This window comes from Aedes aegypti, chromosome 2 (genome assembly GCF_002204515.2).
Source record: "Aedes aegypti strain LVP_AGWG chromosome 2, AaegL5.0 Primary Assembly, whole genome shotgun sequence".
Taxonomy (NCBI): Eukaryota; Metazoa; Arthropoda; class Insecta; order Diptera; family Culicidae; genus Aedes; species Aedes aegypti.
In genome coordinates, this window is record NC_035108.1 from 404392242 (window position 1) to 404411106 (window position 18865).

An 18865-nucleotide genomic window follows, 5' to 3' on the forward strand; every position below is an offset into this window, starting at 1 on the left:
TTGGAATTGATTTTATCATAACGTCGATCTTCACGGATTTATTCCAACGTAAGCAAAACAAAATAAGATTTAAAATACGTCTGTGATAATTTATGTCGTAGTGCTTGTTAAAAATTTAAAGTGATTTATTTTGATATAGTGCTTACATTTTCAGTGCCGAGTGAGATTTACAGTGAAATGTGATGAAAAAAGAAGTGAAATTTCGGGTGCCCCCTCTGAAAGCGGTATATTTGTAGTTATTTAGCATTTGCTAAAACAAACCGCCAGGTGAAGAATAAAACATATTCAACATTTGTTGGTTTGATTGCGCAGTAACTGTGCATTGAATTATATTTAGACAGTTTAATCATCAAACCAAAGCATCTTATGGGCGAATTCATGGAGATAATATGTGTTGAAAAAAGTGAAATTGTGGCAACCGGATTGAAATTAATATGGCGGGACCATAATTGATTGATTCATCGACAAATGCTGTTTTGTGATTATAAATACACGAATAAGGGCACACTGTTATGGTTCAGCATTTGTGGATGTAAAATTGCCTTAATAAATGCTGATCGAAGATGATTCAGCTTTTTTTCACATTTTATGGTAACTAAGCAGCATTTAACAAAGTTTGACAGTTTTCGGGTGCTGCTTTGAAGAAAATACGCAAAAATAATGAAAACGGGCATTAGTTTGGCGTTTTTATATTATGAATAAGTGTTTTTGATTAATGACGCAATGTCAATGATAGTGTGGTGGGTTATAAATTCACAATGATAAAGGTGTTATCGCATATTAGGAGCCCCAATACTGATTTAAGAGGTATGATAAGGTAAGTTATCCAGATTCAAGTGCAAGTTAATTAGTTTTAAAACAGCTTTTATGACAACAAGGTGTATTATATCAATCATTTTTTAACATAGCCTTAACAAATAAGTGTCATTCAACCACTTCAAGCAGTTTAAATGAGGTATCATATGCTGCAATTAAGCTGATTTTGTAAACTGACACTTATATTGAGCTGTTCGGTAATCCAATCCGCATTATTAAATTAATTAACTTATTACGCGTGATAAAGATGGACAAATTATGGGTTTAATGAGTTAATTAATTTAATCTGATTTTGTAGCCACAACATTTTGACTTTATATTTTGTCTCCAAAAGGTTTTAAAAATAACTAAGAGCTGACTTACAAAATATCATCTTCTAGCAACGTTAAATGTCGCCTCTAGCTGTTATAGCATTCACGTAACTGTCATAAAACATTGATAAATCCACACGAATGCCAAATTGCTGTGGAATTGTTACTTGGGAATTCCTCTATAGTAAGGTCCAATCATGTCCAATGCGAAAAACTGAGTCTAAACAGATTAAACAATACAAATAATGACTAGAATTTACGTTTCGTTCACATTTGCCTTATAAAAACTATCATAAAACATGATCTGACGATTTTCGTATTTTTTATAGGCCATACTGTGTATAAAAAAAATTCTTCGAATGGTTCCACGCTAAAAGTGTCGATTTACCGTATGTTCACGTGGTCTTTGAAGTACTAAGAGGTGATTTTTTGAACTGAGGTTGCATGAATCGCATCACATACCGAGGTGAATCCTGATCATGCAGCTATGCTCCCACCACATTGTAAAACTTCTTCCTATGACAACCGTGGAGATGCAGAGGTGATCTCGGTCTCTAGTAACACTAATATTCCTTCCCTTCCCCGATGACCGTAAGGACGTGGCCGGCGCCGTTAGTGACTTTTTAATGTTTGGAGTTCTCGAAATTGTACATTGAGGATGGTACGCTACTCCCAAGCTTTATCTGTTGATTCCCTGTACAATTTTGATTATTCCGGTCAATCACGGATAAACAACTACGATAACTTGTACAATCATCAATGCTTTGCAATGCTTATAATTCTAGTATTCTCCGGTGTCAGTTATTCGCATCCAAAGATAGTTATTTGAAAGACGAACCTTTAACTCGAAGTTGTTCCTCTTTTTTGGGGCTTCCAAATTCGACCCAAAGAACCCCAACTACGTCACTGAAAAAGAGAATACAACTGTAATCAAGTGCTGTGAGCCATGGTATTCCAAAGATTCGTTTAAAGGTTGATTTTTTATGACATCCCCACAACCACTAATCCACGCTCAAAGTTTCTATTCACAGAATTCTATGACGGCAACAGGTTGTCCGATGTGCTATTATTAGCCATATAGTTGAAACAACCACTACCAATAATCGCACAGCTGTTTAGTCCGTCTGTTAAAAGAAGTTAACATTGATAGATATCTTCCCATAAAGCTGAATGGCCTTAGAAGAAAAAAAAACAAAAAAGGAGCTGCCATTGGATGCAGGAAACCCTAGAAATTGCGATAAGGGAAGCTGTGGGAAGAACATATGCTTTTGACATAATAGTAATATGACTATCTCATAGATACAGAATTTGAAGTATGATTGATCATTATCAAAATGATTGTAAGATCTGCCAGAGTGCTGCTTGTATGTTGAGCACCAATACCATTTTATAGCATTCGAAATTAGCATTCGAAGTCCATGCAAGTAATAACTTCCGTTACTACTTTATACTGTATTATTACATTAAAACTAATTGCAATTTTTATTATGCTGAACGATCATAGTCCCTTGGGGCTGGATATAAATAAAGCCATTCAAAAGTGCTTGGATATGAACTGCTAATCACTAGTTTCTATAAACAAGACAAAGAAGTAGGTAGCGCACCATCGACGTATATCGACAAAGTGTAATCCATGGCCCAACTCGTGTGCTAAAACATTAGCAAGCATAGTTAAGCGCGTGCGAATTTAGTCGCCTGCGACAGCGAAATTGGAAACCGGTGCTCATAATGGCTCACTTCCAAGTGGACGGTGCCCGAGCAGGAAATGAGAACTAATCGAAAACTGATTTTGGTGTTGTGATATAATCGTATATGATAGCTCAATATGATAATATCCTGATCGAGTCATTACAAAATATGAGATCAAAATGTTTTATAAAAATGAACAATAATAATAAATATTTGTATAGTGCTATCAATATTGCAAATATATTTTGTTTCAAATATCGAAACTATTTATTTGAATTGCAAGTCATTTGTTATTTTCTGCCACCAAAAAATTGGCTAATAAGTAGTATTATGACACTACTTTTTTTGAATACTTGTAATACTGTTATGAAACAGTATTACAAGTATTCAAAAAAAGTAGTGTCATAATACTACTTATTAGCCAATTATTTGGTGGCAGAAAATAACAAATGACATGCAATTCAGGCATAGGGGCCCAGATAGCCAAGCTAGACCAAGCTGAGGGTCATGGGTTCGAATCCCACCGGCCGAGGATCATTTCGGGTTGGAAATTTTCTCGACTTCCCAGGGCATAAAGTATCATCGTACCTGCCACACGATATACGCATGCAAAAATGGTCATTGGCATAGTAAGCTCTCAGTTAATAACTGTGGAAGTGCTCATAAGAACACTAAGCTGAGAAGCAGGCTCTGTCCCAGAGGGGACGTAACGCCAGAAAGAAGACTGTTATGAATACTTAGCTTAAAATTAGTATGTTTGTACCTTATCAAATGGTTCATCTTCTTTCTGGCGTTACGTCCCAACTGGGACAAAGCCTGCTTCTCAGATTAGTGTTCTTTTGAGCACTTCCACAGTTATTAACTAAGAGCTCTCTTTGCCGATTGACCCTTTTTGCATGTGTGACAGGTACGAAGATACTCTATGCCCTGAGAATCGAGAAAATTTCCATTACGAAAAGATCCTCGACCAGCGGGATTCGAACCCACGACCCTCAGCATGGTCATGCTGAATAGCTGCGCGTTTACCGCTACGGCTATCTGGGCCCCTTATCAAATGGTTATCTCAATTGATGTATCTTGAGTTCCAATTGAGTTATCTCAATTGGCTATCGATTGTTGAATTTGGGCAGGATTGAAGAATATCAAAATAATATCAAATTTTGAAGTGAGATTTAGATCTACAAAATCTGTTATCGATATGTTATGAAAACAAAATTTAATATCATTTTAATAAGATTTTGAAATCAGATTCTGTTCGGGTGCACTTTTAGCGTCAAATTTAATCCCGAGCTTTTGGGCTGAGTAAACTCGAATTGGACGGGGCGTTATGGCAAGTGTGGGGCACGCTTTGTGTCGGGAGTTGAATGACTGTGGATTTTTTGATTGATTGCAAGTTTCGTAGAATGTCCGTATGGTTTTGATCGCTAATTGGTCTCTTCGTTTTGTTCTTTGCAGACTGTGATGATTTCGTACGCCGGAGTGATGATTTGTTTTTGGTGCGATTCCTGCAGTGCTGTGACTGGAACGTTGATGACGCTTATCAACGTATGATCAAACTGTTCAAATTGAAGGTGAGTGCTGCTGCTGAAAGGAAGAAGGATTTGTTTACGATGCAACGTGTACTTTGGAATTAGGGTTGCAGAAATATGAGTCATTGTTTTCATCGTTTCATGGTTTTGTGCAATTATTTTAATAAGGAAAAGTGCAAGGCTCGTGCTAACCATCTGAATTCAACTTGACTGGAATCACATTTGAAAATAGCACTTTTCGAAAATTTCTACTTGATATTCGGTTCCCTTTTTTGAGTCGCAAGCATTATGCTAAAAAATGGTTATATCATGGATATGATCTTAGTTAGAGTGATGTGCTATTTCCATCGTATCAAGCTTTAATAAGTAAGAACCTGCATTTTTTCTAGTATTGTATTGAATAATGCTAATATTTAAAAATCACTGCAAAAAATCTGCAAATAAGAACATTATTAGGGTTGTAGACTATATTTCGGGCATCCAGATTTTTAAAAGCGCTAATGGCTGCCGCAAATAGGCTCGCTTTCTGGTAGGGATCGGTCGATTCGACGTTTGGCTTGGGTAGTTTTATATTGAACAGACCAAAGCCAAACGTAAAATCGAACGATCCCTACCAGAAAGCGAGCTTGTTGGCGGTAGCCATTAGCGCTCATAAAAAGTTGGATAGCCACAATTTTTAGTATTCTCAGAAATAACCTATATTAAAATTGCTGTTTTCCATACATTCTGAGGTTTACAATTTCGAAGAAAAAAAAACTAGCATTAAGGAAAACTCTTTTATAATCGATTTTTTAGTGTCTAAAGCACGTTCGAACAATATTTGCTATTTGTACGGTATAATGAAGCCGTGTTTTAATTATTTGACATAACTACAATATTAACTGTTAATTATATAAGGCACCTTAACATAATTTTGCACTCATGAATGCTGAATCTATGCAAGAGAGATTTATCGATTAAAAAAAAATGCTGATATCAAAATTTGCATTGGTTTTGGGTGAAGATTTGAAGAAAAAATAAGGTTTTTGGACATGTACAACTATTGGACATCCAAACAAGACGAAACATATATTTCTTTCAAAATTCCCCTATTTAGGAGTGAAACTATTGTAAATAAATGTTTGACCGTGTTTATTTTTTAAAAGAAAGCTGTTTGGAAATTTGATATTTACCAGTTTTTTTAATATTTGGGCCTCAAAAAAACAATAAATTCATTCCCTAGACATCTTTCGCATTGTGAAATTGGATGTTGATAAAACTTGATCCTTCATTAAAAATAACGCAAAGAAATTACCACTTTCCATTGCCTATATCCGTCGTATCCATTTTTATTTAGGTCACAATCAGTTTTGATTCGTCTCATAACTAATGGTTCACTGAGGTATAGTGAGTGGTCAAAATACAATACTTCAACGTTATAAAAAATGTTTGATTTTTTTTTAGATCAAAGGGCATCCCCTTTTCCTCATATCCACATGGGATTTCCATATGATATAAGCATATAAGCACAATTACCTTTGACCGAATAAATGCATATGACGTGATCACAGTACAGCGAAAATAATATTTTACAACACAATCAAACGATTCCTTCCTACGCCAAACATCACGCACACATTGATGCGGACAAGTTTGTTTTAGTCCGGACGACGGACGTTGAAAAACATTATATACGTTCTCAATTATATGCGATCGACAAGGGAATTTCTTCGAGCCCCTCTGTAGGATCTCACAAAAAAAATCAATAAAGAATGATACTGAATATTATTGTTAGTGGTAATTGTAGAATATGGAGCAAATATTAATTATTTTATTTGACATTTGTTCCAATGTTTCAACCTTGGGTATTCTATGTAACTCATTGGTACTATTCAGGGAAGAAGCTTCAGAATCATTTTCATTTTTGTTTTGAATAATTCTCTGCAGAGCTGTCTTCCTGGTATCACAACCGCTAGCCCATTCTGGTGACTAATATTTTGGCGAACGGTTCGGTTTGGTTTTCGTGATCGGGAAAAATTGGTAAAATTGGTAAATCCCAGGACATCCCGGGACAAAAAAATCCCGGGATCTGACAAATATCGGGATTTCCCGTTTCCCGGGATATTAGTTTTGACATCCCATTAATCCCGGAGTTCCCGAAATGTACAAAGAATCAGTTTCAATGAAATACAATTACATTTTTCCTCACCATGCATCACGAAAAAGAGAATTAACGAGAAATTATTTTCATAAAAGACAAATTTACCAAGTAAGAAACATATTTTTATTTGTTTAGTTGCAAGGCATTCAATTGCCTCTTCAACATAACCTGTTTTCATAAGCCTAGGCTAAGAAAGCAAATTTTAAAGTACACCTAAACTTCAGTCAATAGTTTTCAGTAATTATCTTTTAGCATGATATTCTACAATATCTGCAATGATTTTTAAGCGTTTCTTTTGTTCTAAAGTTTTGATGACTTTTCAAATGTCTGAAGCAAGGTGCTTTAATATTATAACTTATTTTTTCCATTCTTCCATTCATGAGTGATAAAGAGAACTTAAAAAAATCCCTAGCAAACCCGTAATTAGTCATGCTACGTCTTGATTTTTGTTAAGTTACTTCATCAGAATGAGAAAATGATATAATTATTATATTTTTTATTATTATATTTGTTATAATTCACATCTTGGTAAGTTAAATTATCTATTTATTTCATTGAAAAAACATTGTATTGTAGAATTTGTACTTTCATTTTAACTAAAGTATTAATGTTATTAAAAACTTAAAATATATAAAAGTTATAAAACTTGAGAAATCCCAGGATTTCCCGGGACACGCTTAGATATTTATTCCGAATCCCGGGACGAGCAAAAATGTCGGGAAGTGGATACTCTAGTGGTAATCTAAATACAAGTTTTTGTCAAAAGTAGTAATTATGGTGGATTTATAAAACTAATACCAACTCCTAATACCAATCTGATTTTTCTCGCTGCTGAGATTGAAAACAACATTACCCGATCAGAAAGCCATAACAAAATTAAAACGCAGTTATATCATTTGTTGATATTTATATCAAGGTTTGTTTTATTCAGATATACTTATTAACATTGTGCTACTTTTCTCCGAATGCCAGGTCCCCAAATGACCCGTTTCCATGAAAGCCGTTTCCCCGAATGACTCAGTTCCCGAATGAACTATAAGTAACTATGCACAGCTTGACGATAGCTTAACCATCTTTTATTAGCTTAGCTTAGACTGACTACACATATCAATGGTTGCTATTCCGTGATTGACCGAAGTCAGTGAAAATGCACAAAGAATCAACTAGAAGTTCGGCTGGGATTGGCCATAATCTTCTTCAGTGTGCATAATTCAGTGCCTCTATTTATACAGGGTCAATAACGGCGCCGGCCACGTCCTCGAAGTCAGGTGGGATTGGGGGAAGGAATGTTAGTGTGTAACCTTTGCTTTTTGGAGACCGTGTTTGCCTCTCCATCTCCACAAAGGTTACTGGGAGGGATGTTTGTTAATGGGGAGGATCGTTGGGTCATAGGATTCACTTTGATAAGCGATTAAACCATGATAAACAATGATTTGTGAGATATATACATGCTTATACGTAAATATAATATTTTCATTTGATATGAACAATTTCTATGTAGAGGAAAATTATGCCGACACTTGAGGTGACGAACCATTCAAAGTTTGTTGAACAAATACCTAAATGTAACATTCCTACAGCTGTCAGGACGAAAGCATGTGTTATTATATTTTACTCATTTGAAAAGAAACAAAAAACTCGATTGGTTGGGACATCATAGAACACTCTTATTCTTATGCCGACACTTACAGTGGCGAACCATCCAAAGTTTGTTGAATAAAGTGAACCTTTCGCAAGTCTACACTTGTAGTGTCGAACCATTCAAAGTTTTTTTAATTACAAAAATAAAGGTATATAAGAGGTGTTCTGAAAAAAAAAATGTTAAACATAAATAAATCATGAATCAGAGTTTGTGTCGACACTCACAGTGACGAACAATTCATAGTTTGTTGAAAAATCATATTTACATCCCACCATTGTAACGATTGAATGTGCAGTCATACATATTTTATAGATTAGAAATAGTAGCATGAAACGAGCTCACCAATTGATCCGTTATCCTTGACTGAGCAGCCACAATCCACTTTCGGCTTCACTCGTTTGCTCGGCTATAAAAAAGCACTCAGGAAAAAAAGATAAACGCGCGACCCAAAAAGAATAAAAAAAAAAACTGTTCGGGCTTTCTTGACGCACTGTCCAGGAGCAAGCGTCAAGGTCGAAGGATCAAACAGAACTAATCGATCGCGGCACTTTTTCAGTTACTCCAACCGAACTCACCGATCACGCCATTTTTTCACTTACGAGACCGACGCGCGACATGTTTGATCCTGCCCTCGTCGCTCGCCCCGGCAAAAGCAAGTGTCAAGGTCGAAAGATCAAACAGAACTGATAGCTTAACCATCTTTTATTCAGCAATAAGTCAAGACGTAATCAATAATGTGCATATAGGGAAAGTTATGGTCATGGTGGTTCCCTATTTGGCCATATGCAAAATTTGGATAACTTTTACATTTTTAATCTTTTTGAATGTTTTAACATCAAGATTTATCCTTTATTTTACTGTTAACATACAAAAGATTTTTCAAAATGTGTAGGAATTCAAGATATCACGTATGGCACTGTTAAAATACAAAAGATTTTTCAAAATGTGTAGGAATTCAAGATATCACGTATGGCGAAATAGGGAACCACTATGGCCATAACTGGTACACCTACCCTATTCTCAGTATCGAGGAAATTGAAATGCTTTTAAAATAAAATTCTAAGAGCGCCTGCTAAAATGAGTAAGATAAGTCATTCCAATCAATGACGGATTGTAGAATCACAAAATATTCTACTTTATAATTATTCAATAAAACAATGAACTCTTATTCTTAATTCAAATTGATGATCATTTCAAAAATAGGGTTCCGAGGCCCAGTTCCAAATCTAGAATCAAACGCTTTAGTTTAGGCCAGACACAAATGATTACTCAATTTTCAAGTATTTTTCGTTAATTAAGGACATATCCTCTTGAGTTCCAAAATGGCCTCTAATATGGCACCTTACTTCCCCCTTCACATTCCGCTCCCTCCTCCCACGTTTCTCACAGTGTTTTGGAGAGCGATCACAAAAAATGATTATTTGAAGTTACTAACCTTATTGTAGAGCGGTGGTTTCTTAACTGAAAGCATTCCATAATATGTTTTTCATAAATCACCAGTTTTTGAATACAAACACGTATTTTTTTTTGTGATTTGTGTTGTAAAATACCACGCACTACCGAATTCTTCACGCACCAAGATATTGTTTGCTGGCTTTTCGGTGCCCGTCCTTAATGGTATTTCTACTCACCGTAGCAATTCAAAAATCTGATGTAATACGTAAAACACTTTTATTTTTGTCGCACCGTGCTCCTGGGAGCAATAAATAATTTAAATTAATCGATTTGTGCTCGAAAACCCACACCGGAACGCGAATTCACTGAGCCAACATTGTTTATGAATCGAATGCGCAGCTCTCACTGATTGGAAGTGTACATTGTCACAAGTGTTACAAAACATTTTTATGTGTGAGAAAAACAATTTACGGCGCAATTTAACAGCAAAAATGAATAGTAGATATTATACAGTACTATTGACCAGACATGGGAAAAGACATTCATTCACGTTCTTCTTTATGAATCCGTTCGGTGCGCTGTCAGGCTCCAACTGTTCATTCGTAGTCGCATGATTCCTCTCCCAGTGGAACACTACGACTCTAAATACAGATGAACTACCGAAAGAATGAGCACAGCGAATGACTAACTCAAAAGGAAATGAATCAAAGCGATCGTAGTTCGGGTGTTTGTTTTGGATCGCAGGATTGTCGTTCAAACATTCACAAGTGATTCAATTCTTGATTCAAAACTGAATGCGAAATTGCATTCATTCTTTCGATCCAGCAAAGCGTTTGATTCCGCAAGTTGTGCAGCTGATGGTGCGATTGTTCAGTTTTGGGAGCGGGTCGGATTTGAAAGACTAAAAAATAAATATCGGGTAATGGTCGAATTCGGGCTTGAAAAATATCGGATTGAGGTTGGGTTTGGTAAGCATTGAAAACAGATCTACAATCAGAACGCGTCTTTATTCATCAGAAACGATGAATGCATATACCATTTTTTTCAAAATCGATTTTTATTAGGCTGTTTCTTTCAAAAGCAAATCGGGTTCAGGTTTAAACACTGGCATATTTTCGGTTTCGGGTATGATCTGGGTTTGGTAATCAATTATTGTCTCGGGTTCGGGTCGGATACGGGTTTGAAAAAATAAAATAAGGGATGGTACACAAATGTATGTGTATGTATATGTCACGCTAAATTTCAACTTTTTTGGCCCCTCCCTCCCCTTTGTCTCACTTTTTGTATGAATCCACCGCAAATTTTATAAGGCTTGTCACGCTTGACTAAAGCCTCTGCCCCCCTCTGTTGAAGCGTGACATAATTTGTGCATGACCTCTAAGCTGGGTTCAGTTTAAAATATAAAACCCGACAATCTTTAATAGATAGCAAAAAATATGTATACCGCTAGTCGGGGCTTCTTTTGATCTTACCTTAACATTCTTCAACTTTGTGAAGTTACAGCTCTTAGAATGTTGGCAGGATTTTAATAATTCTTGCATGTTTCTAAGTTGCATATGTACGTAGCAAATTAGCAAAGTATGAGGCAAACCCATCAAGCAATAAAAATGTTCCATTAATAGCAAAAAAATGTGTCCTTCAAGACAAAAAGAGGCTACTTTAGACACTTTTAGAAATCAATATTGATTTGATAATCGTAGATAATGATTTTTTTTTATAAATTATTGTTCATTGTGATATTTTTGAACGTTTTTTTTATTGATAAACATAAATTAGAAAACTGTTAAGATCTAACACTTTACACATATATTAATCTTTACAGCAGAACGTGCTTTCAATATTTCTCGAAAACTTATTCATACAGACTCAAGTCAAAAAAGTATACAAACTTACTTTATCGATCCTACGTGGTAAGCAGGCGGAATTCTACACGTACCGCTCTGTACCAACTCAACTTTTCACTTTTAGAACGTTTAATTTCCGGATTTACAAAACGACGAAAGTAAGATTTTCAACTTTCGCCACCTAACCACTACTTTTGCCGCCCCGCTGTATGGAGAGACAAAGTGACTTAACCACGAATCAAAACAAAACACTACTTGAGCCGATTTTACACTGGTAGAAAAACGTCGAAAGTAACTGAATGAAACGGCTTATCATTTTCTTATAATTATTTTTGTGGGAAATAATAGAAACTACCTAGTTTTTGAACGTGAGCTGAGTGTATGCAAAATTTGAGCGAAGTACACGGCAAAAAAATGTTAAAAAGATGATTCACTTAAAACAGTTTTGGAAGATAGATTGTGATTTTTCCTAATTAATTTTCTCAAAACCGTATAAAAGTTACTTACGTCGATTTGAAAAAGTAATCGAGATTTTTTACTTTGCAGTATGATATTTCTAGTTAACCTTTTTTAATGGAACTGTCAGTTACGAATGCTTCATTGTTTAAGTTGATACAAACGGATGATGTATCTGCCAAGTACTGCGATGATCAATTAGTTATGTTCAAAAACATTCGTTCTGATGTCATATGAACGCTATGAAGATGTATCACATTAACAAGCAAAATCAGTGCGCATCGTACCTTCGTGCTGTGCGTACACGAATTCTCTCTGCTCTTGGAAGTTTTCTTAAAAACTACCTAAAGCAATAAAACAGTACTTTTCAGTGCTACACAAACAGTACTTTTCAGTGCTAAAATTAAAAACGGTACTTTTCAGTGCTACTTAAACAGTACTTTTCAGTACTATTTTTTCTACTATTGATCCCTTTACGATCCTTGTTTGGACCCGTGCCTTCGATTTTTCATTGGACCCGTTGGCGAAAGCTAGCGGTGGTAATCCTTCTTGGACACCGTCTAGGGAAAAAACCTCTCGAAGGTCACGTCTTTCTCGTTTATTAACTAAACATGGTATCAACAACTAACAAAAGGAAGGGTGAATCTCTGAATTCACTACTTCCTTCCAAAAAAGTGGGTTTTAAAACTGTCACTACACGTGGCAAGAATGGAAGAAAGGACGCTTCCCCGGAATGCGAAGTTTCTTCCAAGGGTGAAATGAATAATTGTATTGAAATGAGCAATCAGTTCGATGCTCTAGACAAATTTTCCGAACACCAAATCGAAGCAGCCTCTAGCCCAGGCTCTTTGATTCAAGTGAGGAAGCAAAGAGTGCCGCCTATCGTGGTCAGTTGTTCCGAATTTGGGGGATTTAGGCAGGAGATCTTGAACTCCATTAGGGGAATCAAGGTTTCCTTCCAAATCGCAAAGAAAGGAGACTGTCGCGTTTTGCCGGAAACTCTTAAAGATCGCGAACTTCTTCTCAGATATCTTGAAGAGAAGAAGCACAAATTTTTTACTTATGACGACAAAACTGAACGTTTGTTCAAAGTCGTCTTGAAAGGTCTCTCAAGTGACTATAAGTCACCTGAAGAGATCAAAAATGGAATAAATGATTTACTTGGATTTTCCCCAGTCCAAGTAATCATTATGAAAAAGAGAACCCAATCTGGCATTGTTCGGAAAGGGCTTTCTCAAGAATATTATTTAGTTCACTTTAACAAAAAAGAACTAAATAATATTAAAGCTTTAGAAAAAGCTAAACTTATGTTCGATGTCCGTGTGACGTGGGAACATTTCCAGAAACCTGGAGGAAATTACCAGAACCCCACTCAGTGCCGTCGGTGCCAAAAGTGGGGTCATGGTACAAAAAATTGTCGCATGGATGCTAAATGCATGATTTGCGGAGGTTCTTCTCACGCTAAGGACGACTGTCCTGTGAAAGAAGATACCAGAAAATTTCAATGCGCCAATTGCAAGGGCCCTCACAAAGCTAACTTTTGAGAATGCATTTCACGCAAAAGAGTCGTTGAGGCTCGTGCCAAGCAGATAAAGGATAATATCCGTTACGATAACGGTCGTTTCCGGAATTTGCCTGGTAGAGTATCGAACAATGCTCATTTTTCAGTTAACGATCGCTTGATTAGGAATCATACCCACCAGGAAGATCATAATCATGCTCATTCACAAACAAATTTTAATCCGTCGGGTATCAGGTATCAGAAGGCCGGCTCCAAAGGCACGTTCCCCACCAGTTGGGAGATTTGTGCCATCGCCATATTTGAGCCTATTTCATCATCTACCCGATGGGAGAGGAAAGGGAAGGGAAAGATGGGAGGAAATAGGAGTGGGGTCCCTTGAAGAGGGAAGATCGCATAAGCGAAATGAGAGCATGTAGCTCCATACCACAATGGGTTCGAACAGCGCCCTAAAAAGGGCACTGCAAAACGCATGAGCGTAAAGAGAGCCTATAGCTCATTACCACAGCGGGTTAAGAATAACAGAATGTCCTGAAGATTCAGGCTTCTGAATTCAGTTTCACTTAATAAGTGTTTACCAAGTAATTGGAATCGCATTTGCGCAAAAACTGGACAGTTACATATCAGGTGATACGAAGTTCCATAATCGGAGTCACAACTATCACACACAAATGAGTCAGCACGCTGAATATTTGCCATGTGATAGTTGAGTCGGCAGTGGCCTGTCAACGCTCTGACCAAGAGACTGCAATTCTGCTTTGACAGATTTGTTAAATACTTCGCCACCTTTGGAGATGGCTCAGTAATATACAATTTTGTTTGACGACACGACTCCAAACTATTCCAATATTGCTTGTGCTGAGTTGCCGCCCAAGAGTTTATCTGAAGCTTCACCCAGCACTTCGAAATTGGAATAGCCGGCTCAGGGCCAATGAAGTCATGCGATGCTCCATCGCGAGCTAGCTCATCAGCCAATTCATTTCCAGCGATGGAAGAATGGCCAGGTACCCATACAAGGTTTACAGAGTTGACTGAATTCAGTTCCTCAATTTGAGTTCGACATGCGATAACAAGCTTCGACCTTGAGTTGGCCGAAGCGAGAGCTTTTATAGCAGCCTGACTATCTGAACAGAAGTATATGACTTTACCCATTACGCGCTGTTGGAGTGCTGATTGCACTCCACACATAAGAGCAAATATTTCCGCCTGAAAAACGGTGCAGTTTCTACCAAGTGAGTAAAACTGATTCAGCCTTAGCTCACGAGAATATACTCCTGCACCAGCTCTACCTTCAAGAAGGGAGCCATCAGTGTAACATACTATATTGCTTGATATACTTCTTTCCAAATAGCCAGACGTCCACTCTTCCCGTGAAGGGAATTGTGTGGTAAATGTCCTGTAAGGAAAGTTACAAGCAATTGTGAGATCACTTGGAGCAAGGACAATTTTGTCCCAATTCACCAAAAGTGGAAACAACGAAGTGTGTGTAGATCTACGATTCACTGGATTTTTCTCCAGTAGATCCAGTACCCATAAACGGTAAGAGCAAGAAAGTGCTTCTTGTTTAAGATATATGTGTAGTGGCGCAACGTCGAAAAGGGCCTCGAGCGCTGCTGTGGGAGTTGTAGAGAACGCACCAGACATCGCCATCAAGCACATCCTTTGGAGATGGCCCAATTTTGATTGGATTGTTCTCACTTCGCCCTTTTGCCACCACACAAGACATCCATATGCCAATATTGGTCGAACAACTGTTGTGTAAATCCATTTGATATATTTGGGTTTGAGGCCCCAAGTTTTACCAAAGGTTCGCCGGCATTGACCGAAGGCCATGCAAGCTTTTTTGACTCTGAAATCAATGTGAGGTGTCCATGAAAGTTTGGAATCTAGAATGACTCCAACATACTTTACTTGATCAGTCACATTAATCTCAGTGCCAAAAAGACGTAAAGGTCGAATTCCATCGCGGTTTCGTCTTTCCGTAAAAAGAACAATAGATGTTTTATTCGGGTTAACCGAAAGGCCATATTGGCGACACCAACTCTCGACTACCTGAAGAGCACTTTGCATCAGGTCGAATAGGGTGCTTATGCACATACCAACTATCAGAGCTAGATAGTCGTCGGCAAATCCATAGGTTGGAAAACCGCAATTATTGAGTTGCCTCAATAGCGTATCTGCTACGAGATTCCACAAAAGTGGTGATAAGACTCCCCCTTGGGGGCATCCGCAAACACTCAATTTTCGAATCGCTGCTTGACGCAATGTCGAGAAGAGATGTCGGTTTTTGAGCATTTGATGAATCCAATTGGTAATCATTGTAGGTAGCCCATGGTTTCGTGCGGCTTCCAATATGGCATCGAAAGACACGTTATCAAAGGCACCCTCAATATCCAAGAAAACACCCAAGCAGGATTGCTTCTGAGCGAATGCTTTCTCGATATCGTATACAACTTTGTGTAAAAGAGTCACAGTGGACTTTCCAGATTGGTAAGCATGTTGATTCACATGAAGAGGCATGTTTGCCAAATAAACATCACGGATGTGATGATCGATAATGCGTTCCAGACATTTCAGAAGAAAAGAGGTCAGACTGATTGGTCTAAAACTCTTCGCTTCCTCATACGACGCACGTCCTCCTTTTGGGATAAACTTTACAGTAATATCACGCCAGGATTTGGGAATGTACCCGGTAGCAAAACTGCTTACAAGTAGCTTTTTCAAAACATGTTTGATAAACTCAAATCCCTTTTGGAGCAGAACAGGATAAATCCCATCCGCTCCTGGAGATTTAAAAGGAGCAAAACTATTAAGTGCCCATTGAATCGATTCAGTAGTTACGATACTGCGAGCCGAGGCCAGAGACTCGTAACTACATGAAAAGACATTTGGTTCATCCGTAGATGCTATGTCCACACATCCGGGGAAGTGTGTATTGAATAAACATTCTAAAACTTCTTCATCGGAAGAAGTAAAGTCACCATTAGGTAAGCGAATTTCGTTCACTTGGAAATCCTTAGATTTTGCAAGAATTTTGTTCAACCGACTGACTTCACTCAAACTGGAAACATTTGTACAAAGGTTTTTCCAGCCGGATCGTTCAGCAGAACGAAGAGCCTTCTTGTAAGCCTTGCGAGCTGACTTGAACGACTCTGATCCAGCTGAACGGCGTCTGTTCCAACTCCTTCTACATTGTTTCCTGAGTCTAGTCAGATCGGAATTCCACCATGGGGTCCCTCTTGTAGTCTTTACAGACCGCAGAGGACATGCTTCTTCAAAAGCTTCCATAATGTAGGATGTTGTAGTATCAACGGCATCATCCAGATCACTTGGATTTTCAATGGACGGAGAATATCCATGAAATTTGGTCGCAACCAATTCAATGTAGAGTTCCCAGTTTGTTGACCGGGGATTCCTAAAACGCAAAGTCTGCGCAGTTACATTTGAATGTTCAAAGAAGATGTAGCGATGATCAGATAATGATTCCTCATCTGATACATGCCAATTCGTCAACTCGTGACTGATTCTATTCGAGCAGAGCGTTATGTCTAACACTTCTTCTCTATTAGAAACCATGAAGGTTGGGCGATTGCCTATGTTAAGTAATCCAAGGTCTGTACTACTTAAGTATTCCATCAGACTGGAGCCTCTCAAATTGATATCTGAGCTGCCCCAGATGATGTGATGAGCATTGGCATCACTGCCCACAATCAGCGGAAGGCCTTTTGTTACGCAGTGTACGACAACTCGTTTGAAGTCATCCGTTGGGGATGGTTCATCATGTGGTAAATATACCGAACAATAGACGTATTTCCTGTTGAGGTAACCAACAGAAACATCGATTGTGACAGCACATACATCTCTGGTAGTTAACTCAGAAATGAATGTAGCAACGATTGCTTTATTAACGAGCACGCATGCGCGGGGCATGGAGCGCGAGTTTGCCATTTCAAGTTTGCTAAAAGTAGCAAAAACTGGGTCCACAAGGTTACCTAGATAGAAGTTCCCTCTACGAAAGTAGGGTTCTTGAACTAGCGCCACTTGGGCTGCACCATTTTGCATGAGTCTGCAAAGATTGATCGTTGCTGTTCTTTTATGCTGAAGATTGATCTGAGCTAACCTAACCGTAGCCACTACCCAAACTAGGCAGGATTAAGCTTTTTGCAATCTCAGTACGAAAAAGACCAGCAACGAAAAAACCAGATCGGTATCTATTTAAAGTCGCCAAAGGCGAAAGAGCACAGAATACACTGTGTAAAACGCATAATGCGAATCCATATAGGTGATAATTTAAATTAAATGTCAACATATTCATAATCCCACCCTTATTAAGCCTCAGGATAGAGACTGAAGAAGGGCAGCCGATTATCTCGGAGAAACACAAGGTCACCTGCACCATTGCTCCGGGTAGCACAGGAAGGACTCAATACTGTGGAGGGCGCCCTGGTACCCCACAGGCTCCGTTTGCGGTTAGGTTTTATTTAGACCCCCCTAACCATTCATTCTTAGGCACGGTACGCATCACACCATAAATTAGGGGTCACCTGTGAGGTGGACTTTTACCACCGGAACAGGCAGTCCGTAGTGTTAATTCTTAGCCAGTTGAAACAACCGCTACCGACACTACGCGGCTATCTAGGCTGCTCGGGAAAAGGAGGTTAATATTGATGATTAACTCCTGACGTGCCCAAGCAGCCAACAAGAATATTATTTAGTTCACTTTAACAAAAAAGAACTAAATAATATTAAAGCTTTAGAAAAAGCTAAACTTATGTTCGATGTCCGTGTGACGTGGGAACATTTCCAGAAACCTGGAGGAAATTACCAGAACCCCACTCAGTGCCGTCGGTGCCAAAAGTGGGGTCATGGTACAAAAAATTGTCGCATGGATGCTAAATGCATGATTTGCGGAGGTTCTTCTCACGCTAAGGACGACTGTCCTGTGAAAGAAGATACCAGAAAATTTCAATGCGCCAATTGCAAGGGCCCTCACAAAGCTAACTTTTGAGAATGCATTTCACGCAAAAGAGTCGTTGAGGCTCGTGCCAAGCAGATAAAGGATAATATCCGTTACGATAACGGTCGTTTCCGGAATTTGCCTGGTAGAGTATCGAACAATGCTCATTTTTCAGTTAACGATCGCTTGATTAGGAATCATACCCACCAGGAAGATCATAATCATGCTCATTCACAAACAAATTTTAATCCGTCGGGTAGCCGTTCGAATCTTTCAATTTCGAATGTATCTACCCACGGTAAATCCTTTGCCGATATCGTAGCAGGTAATTTGAACTCTTCCCCTGTTCGTTCCATGAGTACCCATTCTACTTGTTTCAAATCAAATGGTAAAAACCCTACCGCCACAGGTAACTCCTACCCCGCTTCTTCGTCTACCGAAAATTCCAATGGGAAATCATCAGATGATATGTCTGCCTCTGATTTTAATTTTCTAACTGAACAATTGAATCTAATGATTGATGCAATGTTCAGAGCCACCACTATGACTGAAGCAGTCCAAGTAGGT

The 18865-nt window shown here is 38.2% G+C and overlaps 1 protein-coding gene across 1 annotated transcript in view; it reads left to right on the top strand.

Moving 5' to 3' along the window:
* LOC5573255 (alpha-tocopherol transfer protein) overlaps positions 1-18865 on the top strand; it is a 64853-nt gene that overhangs the window by 38055 nt on the left and 7933 nt on the right. The window contains exon 3 of the mRNA XM_001654416.2: positions 4272-4387. Coding sequence (XP_001654466.1) covers positions 4272-4387 — 116 coding nt within the window. The remainder of the gene's footprint in view (positions 1-4271; positions 4388-18865) is intronic.